At 39.1% G+C, this 23,078-nt stretch overlaps 1 protein-coding gene across 3 annotated transcripts in view; it reads left to right on the top strand.

Moving 5' to 3' along the window:
* Window positions 1-7,030, top strand: part of pcdh9 (protocadherin 9) — a 206,001-nt gene extending 198,971 nt beyond the window's left edge. For all 3 annotated transcript variants that reach the window (XM_024802611.2, XM_004543363.3, XM_004543365.3), the window contains one exon: window positions 2,176-7,030. In XM_024802611.2, the coding sequence (XP_024658379.1) occupies window positions 2,176-2,546 (371 nt within the window). In that variant the 3' untranslated portion in view covers window positions 2,547-7,030. The remainder of the gene's footprint in view (window positions 1-2,175) is intronic.
* Window positions 7,031-23,078: the final 16,048 nt, after the last annotated feature.

Raw genomic sequence — 23,078 nt, 5'->3', positions numbered from 1 at the left:
AGAGACATAATGATTTTAATGTCGTCATTATTATCTTATTAAAAAAAGTAGATGCAAATGGAAGCCTTCTTTCTTGTTCATTTGTTCTCAACTGCACACCATGTACTGTATATGTACACGGCATTTTTCCTTCTTACCATCTCTCTTCCTTAAGAGTTCCCCAGATATCTACTCACTCATCTACAATTTCATTTGAGGAATTCATCTTGCCGTCTCCTGGGTACCATGTATTATTGCTCTCTGTGGTTCTTCATGCAACTATGATAATGTGTATCTTGGTTATACTCCTCATATGCCAATTATGGGTGCCTGTTATTGTGATGGACTCTACATTCACACAGAAGAGTGACTGACTCCTGCTTCTGCTTTCTTCACATCATTTTCCAGTATGTGCTGTAAAAGTCAGAAAGCAGTATTAAAGAAGCGAGGCTTAGTGGAGTATGAGAAAATGTTCCCATTTGGATCAGAAGACATGAATAATTATAGCAATAGGAAAAAATTGCTCTCCTCATGCAAAACAGTTTTATTTTTGCCCAAGATGAGCTTTATAAAAAGGTTTATAGGCCAAGCAGTGACTGTCAGAAACAAACAATATGTGAATCTCCAAATATAAAAAATGTAAATGTCAATTTGTATGCTGTGTTGCATAATCCAAGACAATCATGTTAGATTACAGTTAACTCAACATCAATTTTGAAAATATGAATTCGCAATTTGAACTACAGACTCAATATTTTATATGAAGTGGGTGTTTTATGTATCAAAATCCCTTAAAAGTCAGTGCTAAACATACACACAATTGCATTTTAGCATTAACATTTACTAATTATTGTATTGTTATTATATTGATCCATCTAGAAGTCTTTGACAGAGCTCACAAAAACAGTTTCAATATAAAAGTAGCTGCCCGATGTAGTGAGTTTGGTTCTTAGACATTTCCAGTGTTTTTCAAACTTAATCCCAGAAGTAAAGTACAGCAAGGCTGCTTTCAATGCAAAATGTTTAACTGACCTTGAAATGTTTACAGCTGAATTTTCTGATCACATTGGTACAGGATAAAGGTTATGCAGACCTTAAAGGTCAGCAGACTAAAACAGTTAGGTGATGATGTTATTCTAAGCCAAAAGTGTTTGTTATGGATTCTCAGTAGACCTTGCACACTGTAAACATTGCAGCAAGGCTTTGACCATTCACTGAATATTAAGTTAAACTTTAATTAGCAAAAACGTTTTACCACTCTATACCATTTTCTGGTATATCTTTGTAACATAACTAATCTGAAATTTTATATATGTAAATGAAGAAGGAGAAAAACCAGTTCATGCCCAGGTTTGCAAAAAACAAAAAGCAACCCCTTTTAGCTGATGCACCAGCCGATTAGCAGTTTGTGAAGCAAAGGGACAAATTAGGACAAATAGGTATAATTTTCTCTTTTAGGTAAAACAGAAAAAAAACCCATATGAATTAATTACCCACTAATGCTATACTATACAAACACAAACATGACTGCTTTGTTTTTCATTTTAAGAAAATAAAACTGATTCAAAGAAGGAGATTTATTCAAATGGGAGAATTCCATTACGTTTCATGCATTATGCATGTTTTCTATCAAATGAGATTTCAACAAATACCACCTGAAATATTTACTGTTTGATGGTGATGTATGTTCAGCCAAGGAGTAGCAGATGGTGGCAGAGAGCTGGCAAGGAAAGATGATTTGTTGTGATGCAAATTGTCCTTCAACTTTCTTCCCCCCACCTCCCGGTTTAGGTGAAGTGAGGTAGGCTAATTTCCAGAAAATCATTTATAGTGGAGACAGCAACATGATTTACAATAAGGAATTAGTGAACTTCTATGCCTTTGAATAGCTTATAACATAACCGTTGGCTGACGTGTTTAAAAACCTGTTTAGATTAACAAATAAATAATAAAGACTATTAGAAACAATTTTAAATCTGCCAGACGGTGGCTTTCCTAAGATCTATAGCACTACCATGTCTCCCAGTTCCCCAAAGCAAATCTCCTTCTCTGTTACATTCCTAGCTTGTTTTCTGAATCACTAAAGTATGCGAAGTTCCCCCTCTCATATTCTGGGCTATTCTGGAGTGGAGAACCTTACGTTCAGCGAGAACAGCAAAATATATAACAACTCTCTTTCTGGTTCTTCTGTTTTAGATGGCCCCCTTGGACCACGCGGTCTAGTGGAAGCTACAGAGATGTGTACACAGGAGTGCCTTGTCCTGGGACATTCAGACAACTGCTGGATGCCGCCAACACTGGGAACATACCAACAGCCCAAGTCACCTGTAACCAGCTTCGGGTCTCAGAGGGAGTGGGGTCCCAAGGACAAACTGCTCAATGGACATACTCTGAGCAGAACCTGGAAAAATGAGAGTGGGCGGTCAGAGCATTTTGGTGACAGAAAGCAGTTTGGAAGTGGGGAGGGACACTTCACCAGCAGTGGCATGGCTGATATTCCACTGGTGAGTCTCAAGTCCTGCCAGCCAGCCTCTTGCCCAGACAGCCCAAAGGACCAGCAGCTATAAGAGGGACTTTCCTTCTGTGCTGTTAGATGTCCTTACATCTGGACACAGTGAACAGGCGGAGCAATCATCGGAGCTCCTCCCCATTTTATTTTTTCTCTCTTATTTCTGTTCTTCGCGCTTAAGTTGATGCTTCTGCAGTGTAAGAGCCACATTTACTATGGTGGTCACAAAATAGTGCTTATGCTGTGTTACCATGGCTCTAGAGGAAACTGTGTGTGTGATCCTCTATGGATTTCTTTAACATTCAGCAAGGTTTTTTTGTTGAGTGTGAATTGGACAAGTGCCACGGGGACGTGCATAAATTAAAAGAAATTAGAAGAAAGGAAAAAAAAACTACCATGGCTGACCAATATATACAAATATTTGTGGTGTGGTTGTTATTGAGTTGTTCAGGACTATATTTAATCGACACAATCAAAGAAAATGGAATTACACTTCAGAAAGTGTTGTTCTAACACTGTTTGTGAACACTTGTTTATTCTGTCATTGTCTCTGTGTTTGTAAATAAGACTTATTAACCACTATCATGTATCTGTAATATCCAAAGTGAATAGGACAGTTTTTGGCCGTTATCATTATAATGCCTTGTCATCAGAATTTGGGATTTTAGCTGGACTGAGCTCTATAATAAGGGAAAATGTACAACAACAAGACATTTATGTATTTCTTGGAAAAAATACTGTTGATTTAAGCAAATTTTCCATCTCGTAATATACCCAGTGTTGCCCATATTTCTTAATAATTTTCTTCAAGTAATGCAAAACCACAACCAAATCTTTTTTTCTATAAAAAACAAAAGAAAAACACAAACAAACAAAAAACAAAAAAGCAAAATGTTTTGTATGAAGGATGTCAGTGCTCAATATGTGCATAAAAATGAAAAGTTCTGAAAGCTCTCCATAAACCAGTTTTGAAGGTGTTCAGTACAAATTAAATAGCAATATATTTGTAAATGGCTAAATGTTTTATCTAATGTTGATCTTATTACTGTATAGATTTTATTCGAATTGTGATTTGACTGAGAAAAATCCCTCAGTAGTATCTGCAGTTTCCTGGCATATGTATATATCTGTATTATTTCCACACAAACTATTATTTTCCATACATAAGAAAACACAGGTTAAGATCACATTTTAATCACTGTGCCTTCATGATGTTTCTTCAAATACTGAATTGTGCTTATTTCAATGACAACATGTTGGCTACAAAGAATATTCTGTATGATAATCAAATGCCTTACGCATTGAATGTTTGCCAAATTTAGAGACATAATCACACACATGTTAAAGTACAAAATCAAGTAGATGATACTGAAGAAAAACACAAAGGCATGTGCAGATAATGGGTTAACCATGAGAGACCATTTTCTGTCATTCCACTGTCTGAAAAGGTTTGTTTTATTCCACAGCATGGAGGGCAAATTACACGATGGAAAAAGCATGCTAAAAGATATAGCTTTTAAAATTAACTTGATCATTTTTGTGTCATTTTACTTTGTTGGAATAGCGTTGATTTGTGCATTAAGGAGAGATTCAGTTTGTAAAGCACTTTCATATTTATGTCACAATATAATGAAGTTAAGTGGGATGGAGTGATTTGCTTATCGCAGTATGTTTGTCAGTTGTGAGGGTGTTTGACAACACAGATACTGAACAGTTAATCCTTGTTACTACTCTACAGGTATACAGCTACTGCAATAAATGTTTTAAGTACGTGTATGCTTAATTTGTGTGCAGGATAATCGCCTCAGCAGCTATGTGTGTGCTGTAAATGTATTCCCACTTGGGTCATTTTTCCTTAATAATTTAGTGTAAAAAAAAAGCAAGCCAGCCCCTTTATTTTGAGAGCACAGTGCATTCATGAGGTACAATTTAGTTTTTCCTAATTTTTTTTTATTTCTTTGAACACAGCGAGATTCTTCCTGTTATCAGGTCCCATTTTCTGCTTAAAATATTTTACCTTAAAAAGGTGTCAAAACAGCCTTGATACGACTGATTCTTGAGTAATAATCCCTCTGCCTGTTGCTTTAGTTTGCATGTTGTGTCCTTACCATACACATAATGCTTCTTTAAAGCATTAATGTCAGGGTCACTGTGCGTCAAATCCTGAGGGAAGCAATCTAGGAAGGTCAAATTTCTGGAAGTGAGTTGCCATGGAAATGAAGATGGCTTAAACATCTAAAGAACATGAAAAAAAAAACTCCCAGTAGTTTCTTTCAGTAACTTTTCTTTGGTTTTCAGCTTCACTATGTTTAGTAACAGTAAAGAACAGGTCTCTTTCTGGATTTTTTTTGTATCAAACCTGGTACATTTTTTGCTGCATATCCTTGATGTGACTCTCCAGCTCCACCATATTCCAAAGGGTGCTCTATTAGATTGAGATCTAGTGACAGTGCACTCACTCACATGTTCAAGCAACCAGTTTGATTTGTGCTTGTTACATGGAGCCTTTTTCTGCTGGAAGCAGCCATCAGATGAGTGTATTGTGGTCCTGAAGGAATGGACATACACCATTACACCGCCAATTTTAATTTCAGCATGTCATCTTGAGCATCAGAATGGGGATGATAGTCAGTCACATGACGGCATGGCAGGTAGCTCATGTAGCTTTGACCAAAGACTACAAATAAACAATGGCTGAAACCACCATACTATCACCAATCAGTTAGTCAAGTCCTGCTGTGAAGACTTAAACTCAGCATTTGTTATTGCCACCTTGGTGTCTTAAAACTTGATGTGATGAGTGACGAATCAACTGAAGGACTCTTTTGTCTTTTTGACTCGCTGTCTTTTTTACGTGTTTTAATGCTTTATATCCTGCTCTAATCTGAACAACCCCCTAAGAATAGTCAATGAGCCTCTCTGGGTTTTTATCATCACTATTCATCAGCATGTTTTAAAGCTCAGTTTGTAAAACCTTGCGATGTAACTACAGCCCATTGCCTCACTGTTTGCCAGACAACAAATATTTGAACAGGTTAGAAAAGAATCACTCTGAGACTTACAAATCTTTGAATGGGTACATGGAGCTGAGGATCAGGAATTTTTCATAGAAAGTCATCCAAACCATGCAGCACTATATTAATGACTTACCTTGTGCTGGAGATTTCAGCATCTTTTTCCTGCCATGCGATTGCATTTGGATCTGCCCATCAGGGCCCTCACATGAACTTTTATTGAGGGGAAAAAAGTTAGCGTTTATCCTCCAGCTTCACTGTGCTAATGTGTTTATATTATCCTAACTGTAGCTTTGTAACTAGCCACATAACACACCATGGTCGTGTCCAAATTCATGGGCTGCATCCTCCTGAGGTCGCATTTGTAGGCCTCAGGAGGATGCAGCGACGCGTCACAGAGACGCAACGGAGGCTGTCCAAATTCGTAGACTCCTCCGAATGCGGCCGACAAATGCGTCCTCCTTTTCCCCGAATTTGAAGGCTGGGTCGGGTGTGTCCTTCGTGGCCCACCATATCCCAGAATTCATAGCACAGCCCAGCCAATTCCAGTTTTCAACAATGGCGGCCGCTACTAAGTTTTTAATATTACTCTTATTACTCTTTCTGGGTCAGAAAATAAAGTTTTAACTAATTTTCAGGCGAGAATGTGGGTGTGTAAACTTCAAATATCTGCTCGGCTTATCAAGATATTGCATATTTGCAAAAGTGCTCCGACGTTTTCGGAGACGTCTGCTACCCACCGGTTCGATAAGTAGCCGAGAGCTTGAGAGTCACTGGAGCCGCTGAGAACGGCACAATTCCCGACACATCATTTTCAGATCACCGCGGACTTTCGCTACTTTAACCCTTTGCAGATGTGTTTGGGAGCATGCAAGTTGGTGTTACAGAGATGTAAACTTCATTTTTATCCCTTTTTGGATCAATGTTACAACAACATATTTATGGGGCATCCGTAAACGAGGAAACTCAGTCTGCATTTTACTGTAAATATATCTTGATTTTTTGTCACTGGAGTGGGAAAAACAGCGTAAGTGGTGAATGCATGATAACAACAGAATGTGCTTACTACTAGCGCCACTGTAAAATTAGGTGGCATATTTTCACACTGCTTAATTCATATCTAAAAGTTAATAACCTTTCTAAAACACAATCCACACTCATTTTCAAGATATTGAGCCCTTAACAGCTTCTTGCAATGCTCTAAGCGAAAAAATAACATGAAATGATCATACCCTTTTAACACCACATTAAGAAGTGGTGATGTGTAATTGGTTCGAATTAGATCCGAGCAACATGGAAAACAAGAACCTTTTTTTCACCGTCTTGGGTATCAGTGTCAAGTTTCAAGTTCCATAACAGGTAAAATAATGAAGTTGTGGCCATTCGACTTGTTTTTAAGTGACAAGATTGCAGTATACACCTATAAGCTTACAATGATCAATAAATCAGGTTTGTAAAAACTCTGAGAAGATATTTTGTTATAATTTATCAATTATCAATCACCTAATAAAAAAAATCATCAAACAACCACATGAGTCTCATCATGCGTTGAAACATGAACATGTCTGAGTTCATTTACAAATCGCATAGAGAATGAACATTCAATTAACAGTATACGGTAAGTTAAATGTATGTATATTCAATTTTTCTGGTGTCCTAAATGCCTGCATAGGCTGTTCCTTTACACAAAATGTGCTTCAGTGAACGTATCATTACATGGTTTAATCATCAAAGTTTCCTCACAAAAAAACTTGCAGTTTGTTGTGCTCATCAAGTCAAAGCCAGTCAGATATAAATTTTCATACCTCTGGCCAGTAATGAAGGGCCGGGCAACCAGTGAAATTGGTGAAGTAATTATATTTTCTTTATTCTTTTAGGTTTCTCTTTTTCAGTGTAACCTCATTTGATATATTTATCAGTTGTCGCCCAATGGACCTGCTTAAATTCTTACTTGCCATGCTAGCTATCGACTGGTGCAAGAATAGTTTCTGAGAAGCTTCAAAGCTAATTGCCTTGGAAGTGTGAGGCGAACTAAATTAGTGTCACGCCACAACCAAGAAAAAAGGTTCCCAATCGCATTTGCTTTTTATATGGCTTTGAGAATATTTTTCAGACAGGGAAGTCTCTGTGCACAAAGTGGAACTGAGTGAATGTTCAGCAGGGAATCAGTCACAGAGAGAGCATGCACATCAGACAGACGAAGAGAACTCTCCATACGGATACAGTAGGCATAAGCAGCAGCATCTATATATTGTTAGAGGTAGCTTTTAGTATAATAAGAGCAGAAATCAAGCTCAGTTTTCTGAAACACTTAAATAAATTTCTTTTTTATGTAAATAGCATGGGAATATCTATTCTGAATTTTAAACAATCTAAAAGACCCTGTGGCCTTGTGAACCTCGTGAGTTAGCAGAGATTCCTGGATGGCTCATTTAAAAAAAAGAGAGCTCTGCTGGAGACCAAGTTCTAAAACTGGTTGCTGTGGAAATGTAAAAGTATCACATTTCTCTGTCAATTGTAGTGAAATGAAGGACAGTACTCCAAAGCTTTGGATCCCAAGCAGCCTTGTTTGGCAAGATGGGTCTCCCCTCTACTCATGCTTTAGATCAGGGGTAGGGAACTCGGGGCCTCAAGGGCCATTGTCCTTCAGGTTTTAGATATCACCCTAGGTCAACACATCTGAATTAAATGAAGAGTTCATTGCCAGGCCTCTGGAGAACTTCAAGACATGTTGAGGAGGTAATTTGCCATTTAAATCAGCTGTGTTGGATCAAGAACACATCTGCAGGACAGATATTTTCCCCACCCCCACTTTAGCTACTTGCACTAAATACTTTATTTTCATAACATTAGGTTGACATGAGAGATTTGAATTTATCAAAGATAATTTTTTAAGCTTATTGTACAAAACATAACCATTGTTGGTTGTTTGCAAGAAAAGCTTAATTAATTCATAGCTGAACATTTGTTGAATTTGTTTTATTCTGCCCTCACTGCTACACTGAGCACACCAGCACATGTTTGAAGAAAACATCATGCTGTCTCTCTATACTGGTATGGACTGGATAAAGTTTCCAAAGATTTCATCCCGATACCAAATGGCAGGTTTGTGCTATTAGCTATCAGTCATTAGGTAGAGGTGCGTACGTTCAAGGATATGCCTTCCCAGACCACTGAACAGGTCATGCTGAATGATGCTACATATCATATCATCCAGTATATCATTCTCCACAGCTTGTCCAGAACATTTCATGTCTGTCAAAGGTGCTAAAGGTGAACCTGCTCTCATCTGTGAAAGTGCCATTGGTGGACATACTAATTCTGGTGTTGTAAGGCAAATGCCAATAGGACTCCATGGTGGTGGGTATTTAGCATGGGGCCCACTGGAGACCCTCAGCCCATGCTCATGAAGTCTGTTTCTGATTGTTTGGAGACATTCATGCTAGTGTCATTTTGGGCTGTGGCAGTGCAGTCCTGTAATTCTTTGCACAAAAGAGCAGATACTAGTTCTGCTTATGGGTTAACGATCTTTAACACCTCTGTCCAACTCCTAGAGCAACTGCCTGACTCCTGGAAATCTCGATGCTCTTCTGACTGTGCTGGAAGACAGAGCAAACCTTCTGGCAATGGCATATATTGATTCGCCATCCTGAAGGACTTTGACCACTTCTGCAACCTCTGTAGGGTCTACAAATATCATCATGCAACAATTAAGTCACTGATTCTAGCCAAATGCAAAACTAGGGAAATACAGTAAAAAAAGACAAGGAGAGGAAAACTGTCAGCGACCTCCATCTGTAGAACCATTTCTGTTTTGGGGGTTGTCTCGTTGTTGCCCCTGGTTTACCTGTTGTTTATTTCATTAACACCAAAGCAGCTAAACTGAAACAACCCCCAAACTCTGATAAAAAAGTCATCCTTAAATTTTTTTTTGAGCAGCGAGGAAAATAATAATTTGACCCCCTGCTGAATTTGTATTTTTGTTCACTTAGAAAGAAATGAAGAGTCTCACATTTTTATGGCAATTCGATTTTAATGGAGAGAGACAACCAACAACCAAACATCTAGAAAAATACATAACATAAAACTTATAAATTGATTTACAAGTTACTGAGTGAAATAAACAATCGTGGCTCCCACAGACTGACTGTGCATCTAAGTGACACACAAATTACAATCAATTAATCATTTACAGATACTCTTAATTGTAACTCGTTCAGTTTGTTCTGGCCTTTAACACCGGTTGAAAGTGCACTACATAACTGTAGTGGGTTTTCTTGTATTATATGGAAATTTCTGAATACCTCCCAAAAGCTATCCGGTTGTTGAGTCTGACATCACTAGCCGTGTCTGGACCTAAACTCCGCTGCAGGTTCATATATCAAACGATCACTATGGCATTACTGAGAGTTGAAAAACTGTCTAAAGTCTTTCATCTTTTTTTTTTTTTTTTTTTTGCCTGTCCCATTTGGTTCTTTAGCCATCAGAATTGTTGTCTGAAGACCAACAAGGATACTCAATGGATTTACTTTGCCAAATGGATCATCGTGGCATTGCCGTATTGGTCCATTTGATCGAACTTTGTTTTTATTATTTATTATATTTTATTTTCAGATGTTACAGACGGGACAGACATGAGTGAGGGATAGGAAAGGGAGAAAGAAAGAGGAAGGAAAAGAAAAACAGAAGGGGAGAGGGACAGTGAGAAAGGGGGGGGAGAAAAAATCTCCTGGATCACCTGTTGAGAGAAGAATAGAAAACAAGCAAAAAAAAAAAACCCCAAAGCAACATACTAAACACAACACCATCGCATTAATCTAGCTAAGTGTAAACAGCAGTAAATACTAAATATTCAATGTTGTTGTGCAGCACGCAGGACAGACAGCGCACAATGTGCTTTGAAGTAGCAGCCAAGAAAGGTGTAATTTAAGTCTACGAGCAGTGAACACCCGTGTGCATACCTGTGTGGATCAGCGCGCTTGTATTCAAATGGTTTCCACATGTAATGGTCTGCAAGAGGATGTAGCGAGCCATAGCCCCTTCCCCCAGGGCATGAAGCAGGCATGGAGGAGATCCAAGCCCCAGACATCCAGAGGCCTCAGAGTGCGAGAGCCCAAGGAGCACCACCGGAGGGGCATCCGTGCCACCCTCATGGGAAGGGCTGAGGATCCCCAGACGAGGTGTCACCCAGTAGCCACCGAGCAGAAGCTAGAGGGGGCTGCACCGGCGTGCCCGCCGGCTCTGCCAGCAGCCAGCTGTGCCAGAGTGAACCGAGCCGCAGGCCCAGAGGCCGGAGGCCCAAGGGCCCGCACCCCGGAGGAGGCCTGACCGAGCAACAGGCGCCAGGCCCCGCCAGGTAGCCACCGGGAGTGAGCCGGTACATACCTGAGTGCCCAGCCCCGGACACCAAGAACCACCAATGCACCGACCCCTGAGGGCATCAGTCACCGGCAGGGAGTGTGGTGAGGGGAGATAGGCCTTGGAGGGCCTGGGAGTTCCCAGAGAGGTGGAGTCTAAGACCCGACCTGACATATAGACACAGACAAACAGGCACACACAGACACAAACATGCATTCCCACCCTCATGCACACATATACAAACACTCAGCACTCACCCAACGTAAGGATTGACATAAATGGACATGTACACACAATCACACTCCCCAAACATACTCTATACCCCGGGTCCAGGTATCCTCGCCCCCAGATGGGGAAACAGAACCCAGACCCAAGAGATGTTACCCTTCCCCCCGGGGTGGAGGCAAGCAGACCGTCCCAGGCTCCGCAGCAGCAGGGAGGCCAATCGGACAGCTAACATCTCCTCCCAGCCCCCCCCAATGGCTAGCAGAGAACGGGAGTGTGTGAAGACCCCATACCTCCCTCCTCCCGCTCATGTGTAGTGTTGCTGCATATTGTTCTAAAGTGCATTTAAAACAAGGGTGCTGCTGCCAGAGAGCAGCAGGTGTTAGCACGGCCCCTCCCGAGAACCCTCAATGTCTACATGGATTTAAAATTGAGAGGTGGGCACCAGCGCCAGAGGTAGGTTTGAGTACACAGACCGTCCACTGGACGCCGTTAACGTGCCCACCCTCAAGGCCCTATATATATGTGTGTGTTATGAGAGTGTAAGTAATGTGGATGTCTAAGTTGTGAGATAAAATTGAGGCACAGGTGGCCAGAAGGGGACAGAGGGGGGGGGGGAGGGGGGGAATGTCTCCCCTGCACCCTTGTGACACACCCGCACCCCAAGGCCCTACCTGTGTGGGTGAGTGTGGTGGAGCGGGAAGAGGGAGGTAGCCGGGGATGGGGAGGAAAAGGAGGGAGGGGAGGAAGTCTTTAATAAATTGATCAGCGTTCTGCTCTACCAGGTGTAACAATTGAGTTTAACATCCAGGCATCCATGAAAATGGAATTTATGACATTTAACGGAGTTAGAAGTTAGCAGGGAGTTAGCTCGCTAGCTTCTAAATACAATATAGCATGTCCTGACTGCGGGGTTTTGGAAACAAATTAAAACGTACAGCTCTGTTATCACTTCCAACATAAATGAAGACAGAAAACTAAACAGCAGTGACGTTTGTAGGGTTACTGAAGTTGGGCTAGCTGGTATATAATGATGTGCTACGTGACCGCTAGCGACACAGCTATGTTAGCATAATATAAACAAGCTAACTTTTTTTCCACTCGATAAAAGTTAACGCGAGTGTTCTCGGTGGTCAGGAACAAATGTGATGTCTTGATAAATCGAGCAGATATGGCAGGATGCTGTAAAAGGACCAAACTTCAGCCAGGAGAACAACTGAGATAATCCATCCACAATATGAGGTTAGTCATTCATATACTGCTGCATGGGCTGGGCTGTAGTTACATCCTAAGGTTTTAAAAACTGAGATTAAATAAATGATTAGCGATAATAAAAGCCGAGGGAGGTCAACAGTGATCACTGACTGTTTTAGGAGCTTTTTGAGATTAAATAGAAGAAAATACATAACATTAAACATGTTAACAACACAAAAGCCATATTAAACGCAGACTACTTTAGGCCCGGAAGTAGGATTCGTCACGTCATCACTTAACAATCGGATAGATTATATGCATTTTGTCTATAACACTCTTCTTAATGGTCAGAATTTAAATAAACAGCAGGGCATATATTAATTTTATCTACCCAGTAAAAGACTTGGCTGGCCAAATGAATCATGAAGGTCAGTGGAGAAGATGATAAGTGAACAGGAACTGTCATGCAATAGCCACTGCAATAACTATGACAGATTAAGAGTCTGTCAGAAGAAATTGTACCTTTACTATTCCCTCTTACTATGACCTTAAACCACAAATCTGAGGCATTTGAGTTATTACATCCCTAGAGGTCACTACTGTAGGTCAAAGCTGAATACTGAGGGTGTCACTAAAAATGCTTCAACACGTACTGTTTCAAATGCAAACAAGAGAGTACCTCTGTAAGGCTGAAACTGTCCTGAAAATCTTCAGTTTCAAAACACTGACACAGCTAAAAAAAAAAAGCCAAATCGTCAGTGTCATTTTTGTGTATGGTTTTTCAAAATACCAGAGGTCTTGATTTTAATATAAGTCAGTTAAATGAAGGTTCTCTTTTTAAGACAGAGTTTAAACAATTCAGGACAAAAAGTCTATTCTGCAGCATCAGCACTATGTGCTGGTATTTGGGATCCAGGCCCTTCTAAAGAGGTCACTGTGCCACTTCAGCTTCATCTGGCCTGTTGACATAAGTCATTCTGATGCTGATTTGAAATGAAAAGTATAAACATCTACTATGGCGTTATTTTTGTGCCACTATTCTGAGCACACGCAAAAAAAAGTTGAGCGCACGTAAAAAAATTTTGCAGATGCAAGTGTTGTATTTTGAGGAGAAATTTATTTTGAGCGAAGAAAAGCTAAATTTGAGTGAACAAAATTCAGTGCTGCGTGCAAAAAATGTATTTCAGTGTTTGCTATTATCCCCACACACACACACACACACACACACACACACACACACACACACACACACACACACAATAGCAGCCCCTGTCGCTCAGTTTTTGCATTGTGTTGCTTGCGCTCTCAACATTTCTGCCCGTGCGCGCTCAACTCTTTCTGTACACCGTTATATTTGTGCCACAAAACCAGCCAATCACAGACTTGGATGCAAAAAAATCTCATTGGCTGTTTTGGTCTCCAATCAGCTCGAAATGACGAAATGCAATATCCCAGAATCCATTTCGTCCAAAACTCAAACGAGGAGGGGGCGGAGGAACACAGAGTGGCGGAGTTTGAAATATTACTCTTTCTGGGTCACAAAATAAACATTTAAGATATTTTCATGCGAGAATGGTGCAGTGTAAACTTCACATATCTGCTCGATTTATCAAGACATCACATACTTGCATAAGTGCTCTAACGTTTTCGGAGATGCCTGTCTTCCTCTTTGTACACTGTGGCAAGTATTTTTCACACTTTTATCGATGTGGCTAAATTGCTCTATGAGCACACCACACACATGGTCTTAACTGTGGTTCGTGATGTGGTGTAGATTATCTTTGATTATTTTTGTGTAGCCTTTGAGCATGGCCCAGTGAATAGGTGTATTCCTTTTACACGATTGCTACTTGCAGCACATTTTTCAGTGTAAATGAATAAAAGTTCACAAGTTTATTTAGAAAAAAAAAAGTGCAACAGAACATTGAGGCAAAAATATTCTAGTTAGTGCAGGTCCAGGTCCACAAACACAAAATTCCAAAGTATGGTCCTTCCACAATGGGTCCTCTCTCAAAACTCTCCCAGAAACCCAGTTTATGTTCTATGTTTTTGAGACATTCATCTCAAAATCGTTACAAATGCAAACAGTATGCTCCACAAGAGCAAACTGAGATTGACATCTTTTTTTAATAACGTTTGAGGTCTCACAAGTATGTGCTTAAATCCACACATAAATGCAAAGCAATTTTACTACACGTGAAACTGTCTTACAAATCTTTACATCAAAACATGAATAAATACTCATCATTTATACACAACTTATTAAGTTCAGCTTCACAAATGGTATAATTGTATCTTTGTGTGCATAAAAATTTCAAATTCCAAGTAACATCTCTCAAAAGTTACACACAAATGACTGCATACATTCGTAAATCTTAGTTTATGCTTGTGGATCATACCTTACACATTTGTAACCCTTTTCAGACATATTTCTCTCCATACAGGTTGTCCTACACAGAAAGAGAAATAAGTGCCAGTCACAGGACCAAAACATAGCATACATACATTGGGGAGGAGCCAACTGCACTAATGGTGTTAGTTAAAGGATCAGACATCTTCTGATGAACTTCTGTCAGTTTAAGTAAGGGAAGCAGGATGAGCTGATGACACACAGGTGTACTCATCAAGTCCAGGTGTAAAAGAACTAAGGTCAGGAAACCCAGGGGGATCCCACCCCTGCAAGCAGAGAACTGGTTAATCACACACATTCTTAAAGACAGAGAGAAAATAAACAGAAAGGTGAATCAGCTGGGGAAGACTGGAGGGCTGGACTAGAGGAGTGGGCATATGAGTTTGCTTTCAAGGTTTGCTTTGTGGACAAGTGATAAACTCACCAATGACACATTCATACCATTCCTGAAAAGATTTCACATACTTTTTGTTTTATAAATTTGTTTTTAAACTTTTGAAATTCTCTTTGATAAATTCAAATCTCTGCAAAACTCACGTCAACCTTTTTGTTTTATGTATAAAAAACCCCATTCAGAAACAGTGGGTTCATGAAAAGTAAGTAAAGTAATAACAAAAACAAATGAAATGTAAAATATATGAAATATTTACAGAAAACATGAAAACTTTATACCTTCTGATATAACATATTTTAATTAATAACCCTTTCACAGTTAGGTTTACTGTACCAGCACAAAGACCGAACAGAAAAAAATCCAAAGATATTATTAGCTATAAACGCTTAATACATGAAACCACATTTATTAAAACACATTCACCCACACTGCTTGTGTCACAAATAAATTATACTACTTCGGTTATAGCAGCCTTATTGCTGCTTCTTTTAATATATATAAAACTATCATGATTCCGCCCCTTCAGGAAAAACTTGTGTCCTTATGTTGACAAAAAGTGTGGGAGTATGAAGATTGCAGACAGTAAGCATGAGCCAATTCATTTAGAATAATTCACTGACACATTGATTTTAGAAGAAACAAAATACGTTGATATGCATGTTTCCTGCCCATATGGAAAAGAAATAGTAAAAACATATATGATTTACTCATGAAAGTGGATGTCAAATCTAAAAATAGACAAATTAAAAACATACCAAAGTAAAGTGCTCTTTTTCCTCTCATGTAAGAAAGGGCTTTTGTGAAGCTCCTTACCCATCCTTTGTATGAATTTCCCCAATGAGCAACAATAAAGGATATTTATATTCTATTCATAACTGCCGTCACGTGGCTCCAGTTAGCTATTGTCGCTGAAAGCGCCGCTTGTCTTTTACTCATAGAGAACTGTAGCTGCCTCCATTTTATGGACATGTCTGCAAGCTGTGAGGCCAGCGTGTGAGACAAGCTGCTCTGAGATCAGTTTCTATCTGCGTGAATTTGGGTGAAACCCAGCTGGCACTAAGTGAGCTTCAGGTATTTAGGATCCCAACAGATGAGTTTTTACTTGCTAAACACCTAGGCCAACATATATGATGTAGAGAAGATGCAGTAGCCACTACACCAGTGCTGGGTCTGGTAATGGTGTCCATGGGTCATCCCGATACCTAATGACAGTCAACGTGCAATTGTCTAGCGTGTAGAGGTCAGTATGTTCCACCATGACCCTAGATCATCAGTAACCCACCACCGAACTGGGCATGCTGAATGATGTTACAAGCAGCATAACAATCTACACACTTTCTCCAGACCATTTTACATCAGTCACATATGCTCAGGGTGAACCCGCTCTCAGCCAGTCAGTCACTCCATGGTGCTGCGTAGTGAGCACAGGGCCCACTAGAGGACGTTCTGCACTCAGCCCACTGTCAAGTCTGTTTCTTATTGTTTGGAGACATTCACACCAGTTGGGTACTAGAGGCCATTTTGTAGGGCTGTGACCAGAACCTATGCAGTTTCTCCTTGCACAAAGAAGCAGATACTGGTCCTTCTGACCTTTTACAGCTTTTTTTACTCATAGAGTAACTGCCTGATTCTTGGAATCACTTCCATGCTCTTGAGACTGTGCTGGGAGACATAGCCAATCTTCTTGCAATCCTGGAGGAGTTGGGCAACCTGTGCAACCTCTGCACGGTCTGGATATAGACTCATGTTACCAGTACTGACACTGACCCTGGCCAGATGACCAACAGTCAAAAAAGATGAGAAGGGAAAAAAATACCAGTGGCCTCCCCCTCTAAAAGTATTAAGTCCACACTAACTGTGAAAAATGAGAGGGAATAATCATGTAATTATTCTGCTTTCAAAACTTAGAGTTCTTCCACTAAACTAACTCACTTGAACAATGGTAATACTATGTTTTGACAGGCCCTTTTTGAGCTTCCCGCTTGAAAAAATGACATGCCCAAAATGAACACAGTATTTCTCTGCAATTATAAATTCTGTGTAAACAATCTTGGCATCAAAATAAAGCTAACACTTGTGAAATTTCATCAGAGGTGTAAAAATTGCAGATGTTACTGTGTCATAGTTACTGAGGCTGGAACACAGAAAAAGTAAGTAGATTTTTTCCTTACCTAATTTATTTATTTATTTATTTTTAGCATATGACTAAAATATGACTCAAGAATATGCTTTAGTTTACATTTTAACCCACAAATTCAGTAATCAATATATAAACATCATCTGTGCAAAGATTTATGTTTCTAAAGTGAAACAGTGAAAAATGACAGCATTTTTGATAAATAAATATTCAGGCGTTGTCCAGCCCTGTCCAATTTTGGCACACATTGGAAACTATATGTGAGCTGAATTTTTTTAGGTATTAAACAGCAGAAATTATTTAATTTCATTAACATGCCTAAAAATGCCTATTTTCTGAATATTTGTGAAGAATCAAGCACACATTCACAGGTGACGGGCTCTTTCTGCCCTGCGCATGGAGTTTTTAAATGGCCTCTGGTGCTTAAAAGTCTGAGGGCCTGTAGCTCCGTCTTCTTTTGGCCAATTTGTATGATTGGCGCCTCTTTTTAATCATTTGAGCCAATAGAATCAAGGTAACAATGCTGCATTCACATCACTTCAACCAGTCAGAAGTTGCAAGGCCAGACCCCACGTCGCCCAAAATTTATAACATGTGCGTCTAGTTAGCCTTCCATTATCAGTAGCTATGCAGGCTATTGGCTACCTGCGAAAACAGCGGAGGAAACTGAGACGGTAAAACTATTTCTGTCTTAGTGCATCTGCGCCTCTACGTGTTTTGGTGCTCTTCTTTTGCAGCTGGTTCAGTAAAGGTCGGAACATGGTGAAACTTGGTGTTTTGGAATCTGTGAGGTCTCTGCGAGTTAACAAGCCATTGTTTACCCAATTATATGAAGTCTGACAGGCTTGGTTGTTTGTGTTTAGCGGACTTTTGCGCATTTACGTTCCATAATTACGTTACCAGATTCTAAGGTTTCTTTGGATACTACACATGTTACATGTTGATATTTGCATAAAAGGCATGGTGGGTTACATAACTCTTGAACCAGTGCCCCCGGTACCAGGGGCATTGGGACTTAACTGCAACCAAATCACCAGAAAAAAATGCCTGTATTTCCTTCATGTCACCTTTCACCTTATTTTTTCTCAAAATATTATGAGTTAAGCAGCTGCGATCTAATGAAAAAAATAATTAGCTTTTTAAAACAAACAGCAGCCCTGGCAAGACCAACAACCATCTGAACAAGTCTAACTTGGTGGCAGTGTGAACTCTTACTATAGTTGTGTTGTGACTGGAAACATCTAAAAACAACTAAAAGTTCACTCAGTATCGGAAGTTATAGCACGCTGTTTACTGTGTACATATTTTACTCGGGGCATAATGACAGGGGGAGCAGTTACTACCTTTGTGTCTGTGTTTCAGCAGCAAAGGATAACATCTTTTTCAAGACGATTTTCCACTGAGTAGTGGACAGTTACATCAGCAGGTGGAGTTTTCTATCACTCCCAGGAGGGTCATTGCTGCTTGGATTAGGGCTTGCAGTGTAGCAGCATCAGCTTTCATTTTCATGTGCAGCATGACCAGGGCATCTATATGTCTCAGGTAGATTGGTAACATATCCAGCATTCTGATCGCGTCCAGGTTGGAAAGTTGATGATGAATTCAGTAATGGCATCTGACTTTTTCTTCTTGAAATGGACTGCCAGCATGGCCCTACCTCTCTTGATACTATGTTATACTTTTATTTTGGACCAATTATAAATATTAACTGAATAAACAGTGCAGTTCAATAAAACTGGAATTGGATGCTTTTAACTGGGTTCTCCTCAAGAACATTTTTATTTTTAAAAGAGCAGAAGTAGAAAATAATACATGGAACGTCATTAGGAGGAACAAACTGATTGTCAAAGTAAAAAAATAAAATAAAATCGGATGACACATTTAAAAACACAGACTTATGTGCAAGAACCCCAGTTGTTAGGAAGAGGATTAAATTTTTTTTTAATCAAACAGCATTTCAAGCATGCATTCTTTAACAAAATCACCTCGGTCCTCTGTTTCTTTTACATGCATTTATTTACAGTCAGTGACTAATGTACGCCTGTCACATTCAAACATCTACCAAGTTAGTTTACAAAACAAGAACAAACAATATGTCTTTGCGACCCAATGACATGACTGTCTTAGATCCTGTGAAATGAGGTGCTCTGATGTAGTAAATTAATTTTGTGATGTTTTAGAATCCTATATAAAGTCCATTAATATCTCTAATCACTCACCCTTGGTTTTCCAAGAGTAATTTTTCATTTGTCAGTGAGATTAACAGGAATGAAAGGGAGATAGAGCCCAATAAATACAAAAGACAACTTCACATTTGTTTATGCTGTGAACGTGGGGTTGGGGAGGGGGTGTGCAACGACTAGTCACTGGGCCTAAAACCGACAATTAACACACAGTGACAATTCAAATAAGTCTCACAGGAACTTAACAAATTTGAATATTTTTAGGCACTAAAGACTACTTTGTTAGATTCAGGAAAACTGTGACTTGGGCAACATATTTCTGCAGAAAGTAAAAGAAAACATCACAATTGCAAAAACTCTAATACAGAAACTTAAACACAAAAGCTGAAGATTCATGAAACAACTTGGTAATGAAAAATGTAAACACCCATGTCTCCAATACGTTTGTAGTTATGCAAGTTCAATTTAATTATTTGATTCACAGTAGTTTAGTGCTGCAGCAGTCGTGGTAAACATCATAACTGTGGAGGACACTGAGTGGATGGGCCTAAGGGGAGCTACCCTTCACATCCCTTTGAAACTAAGGAAAGGTCATTCGTGCAGATAGTCTTAGCACTAAAAACACCAAGGGGGTCATTTTGACCCGTTGGCATTTTAAAAATCCCGTAACTGTGATGAATTAAAACCCCATCATTTCATATTTCATTACTTTTCCTAAAATGGGCAAAATGTGTAAAATGTCTTTACACACATTTGGAGTGAAAGCTGTTACATGACCGAAGCTAGCTAACCTTGAGTGATAAATAAATATACAGGTAATTGTACAAGATAAATAATTAATGCCGTGGTGATTTTGCTCTGGCTCAAAATCCCATCTTCAGGGGCATGTTCGACCAAACACTTGAACCAGGTGAACCAGGTAGGTAGCTGACTGTTCCAGTAGCTGGAGAACCATAGCTAGACTAAACAGAAAGTACATACTATGGAGAAGTAATCTAAGCAAATAAAAAATGAAATTCAGGGGATAGAACCCAAACAGGTTTTGGGCTAGAGCTTGTTTTTTCTAAGAAAAAACAAAACAAAACATTAATGATTTTTTCCACTTCTTTTATTTCACCTGATTGTCCATGTCCTTCAAGTGGGATGTAGACAACCAGCATCACAGTTTGAGAATCACTCACAGTTTTGAGAACCATTAATGGGACCAGAGAGTTGAATGAGTATGAATACCACAACTATCTCACTGCAAACTGTAATATAGAACTGCAATCTTATCTACTTAGCATTCACTTAACGACATTAAATTGCAAACATAATACTGTTTGAATAACACAAAATTATTACTTTAGTTTACTTTTAATGTTATTTTGTATAACGAAATAACCAACAACACATGATGTAGAAATCCACTGTCTGATTAAAAAACTGGAGTTAACAAATATCAAGATTTTCACAATGTTATTTAGCGAACAGTTATCTTCTAAAAACAAAAAACATCTCATCTTTCTCTGAGAGTGAACTGCACAAAACGAAATTTGTTTGTTGATATTGGTAAAGCTGTGTGAAACTTTGCATTAGAAATCACCTACCACTTTAAACACAGTTACACAGTTTATGCTCCCCACCATTTTGCTGCTGTATCATCATGCCTAAAGCAGAATTTCCATAACTACAACTTTATTGACATCCGCATGTGTTAATGCATAGCGGAGATGAGAAGCACAATAAAATGTGTAGCTGGTCCAATGAGATCATGGGAAGATTTTACTTTCTAACTTGTTAAGCCAGTAGCTTCATGGCATCAGCTGAAAGTACCACAAGACTGCAGCACACACAAGATGAACTCACTTGACAGTATTTTGTATATAGCTGCCAGATTTAATTACACACTAACAGAAAGTGCCAGAACACTGTTCCAGATTGTTCTGGCACATTTTAACCCCTGCTTTTGTCTGCTAAAATTACAATGGAGCAGTCTGCAGCATTTGTTAAGAGGTAAGTTGTGACCATTTTCTGAACTATCAATTTTCAGTTACTTTTCAGTTTTTGAATTTTTTTCTGGTTTTCTCTGCACACAGTTTATTAATAGTCATGCCTGGCCTATCGCAGTGCCTTGTTAACTTGCATCAGTCAAGTTTCTATGGCTCATTTCCAGTTTGCCCAAAATGCTACTCATAAAACCAATTATATGGTTCCTACTACTTTGACTTTTCACACCATCTAACTATGAGATCATTCTTTGACTTTTAAATTATTTAAACTGTGTCCAAAGTGCACTGGTCATGATCCCTGTTAAACAGTTTTTTTCTGAAATATTATATCTATTAAAAGCTGTTGTAAATATAGGGTCACAAACATGAGAAATTCCTTTACTCTTTGCTCTTCTTCACTGTTGCTGACAAAACATGAAAGAAGAACATATTTCCCCCCCCAAAACTGATTTGAGATAATTCTAGTTTCCTTATTAGTGGGATTATTTTTCTATATGTCAGCATCATTGTTGACATGAGTTTTTCCTTGAGTTTCTTTCCTTTTTTCTAGGGTGACACATGCAGTTATGTGAGCAACACACAGACCTGTGTTGCAATCAAATGTGTGACCAACTGCAGACACACATTTGTAACTTGGATGTGGAGCAGAAGCACCATCTTAATGTCTGCAAAGATATTTATTAACAAGCCTGTGACTCAGTGGTCATGAGATTTGGGTTCATAGCTACAACTTTTAGACCAAACAGCAGTTCTTCCAAGTAAGAGAACCCACTGTCTTCTTAACATTCATAGTACAATGTGAATTCACTCATCAGATGTCATAAAGTGTGTAAAGGAGTGCCCACTATCAGAACTGTGGCACAATAGTAAATGGGTGCTCCAGCAAGATAGCCCATCATGACCGACTCGTAGCACCTTATATAGTCTGTGAAAATGAAAAAAATATACCTCAAACACTCTAAGAAAAAAATAACTTTTTGTGCTAACTGTCACATCTGTTTTATTTGTAACCTATAGCACATTAAAACAACAAAAGCTGACCCAAAGTGCTTTAGAGACAGACAAATTTACATTAGAAGAAATCTGTTTCAAAATACATGAAAAACTGACAGGTGTGTTTTACTGTATTAAATAATTATTATGGAAAGTAAAAATAAAAGTGATTCGGTGGTTGTTGAAATGTCTTCAGAATTTGCGAATTGATGATTCATCTCACAAATCATGACACGGTGCTCTCCCCTACATAAGCTGCATTTATAGGTTAATTCGTTATCTGAGTAACACGAAAATTTGCATTATTGAACAGCACTAGCAAAAAGATGGTGGTCAATTTTAAATCAGGTACAGTTTTGTCACTAAGCTTTTGGATCTCAACTTACATTATGCTGATTTTCCACATTGCATGTTGAATGTTTTTTATTCCTGTCTTGTCTGGCAGCTTTTACAATCAGAGTTATGATCTGAACGCACTGTTGCGCCATAAACTGTGAGAAAGTGAGTGTCTGTGTATGTGTGTTTGTCATGAAATGTATTTGACAAGGGTGCGCAGTTGCAATAATGACCCCTAGGAGCCAGAGGCAGATGGAGATAGATCCAGGAGATTCAGGCCATCCACAGTCCCCAAGAGTACCTAAGACCATCTTGGTGCCACATCTTGGTGACAACTGTGCGTCCATCCCAGCAG

The sequence above is a fragment of the Maylandia zebra genome, linkage group LG1 (assembly GCF_041146795.1).
Source record: "Maylandia zebra isolate NMK-2024a linkage group LG1, Mzebra_GT3a, whole genome shotgun sequence".
NCBI lineage: Eukaryota > Metazoa > Chordata > Actinopteri > Cichliformes > Cichlidae > Maylandia > Maylandia zebra.
The sequence above is the reverse complement of the archived record's forward strand: the minus strand, read 5'-3'. Positions and strand labels throughout refer to the sequence as shown.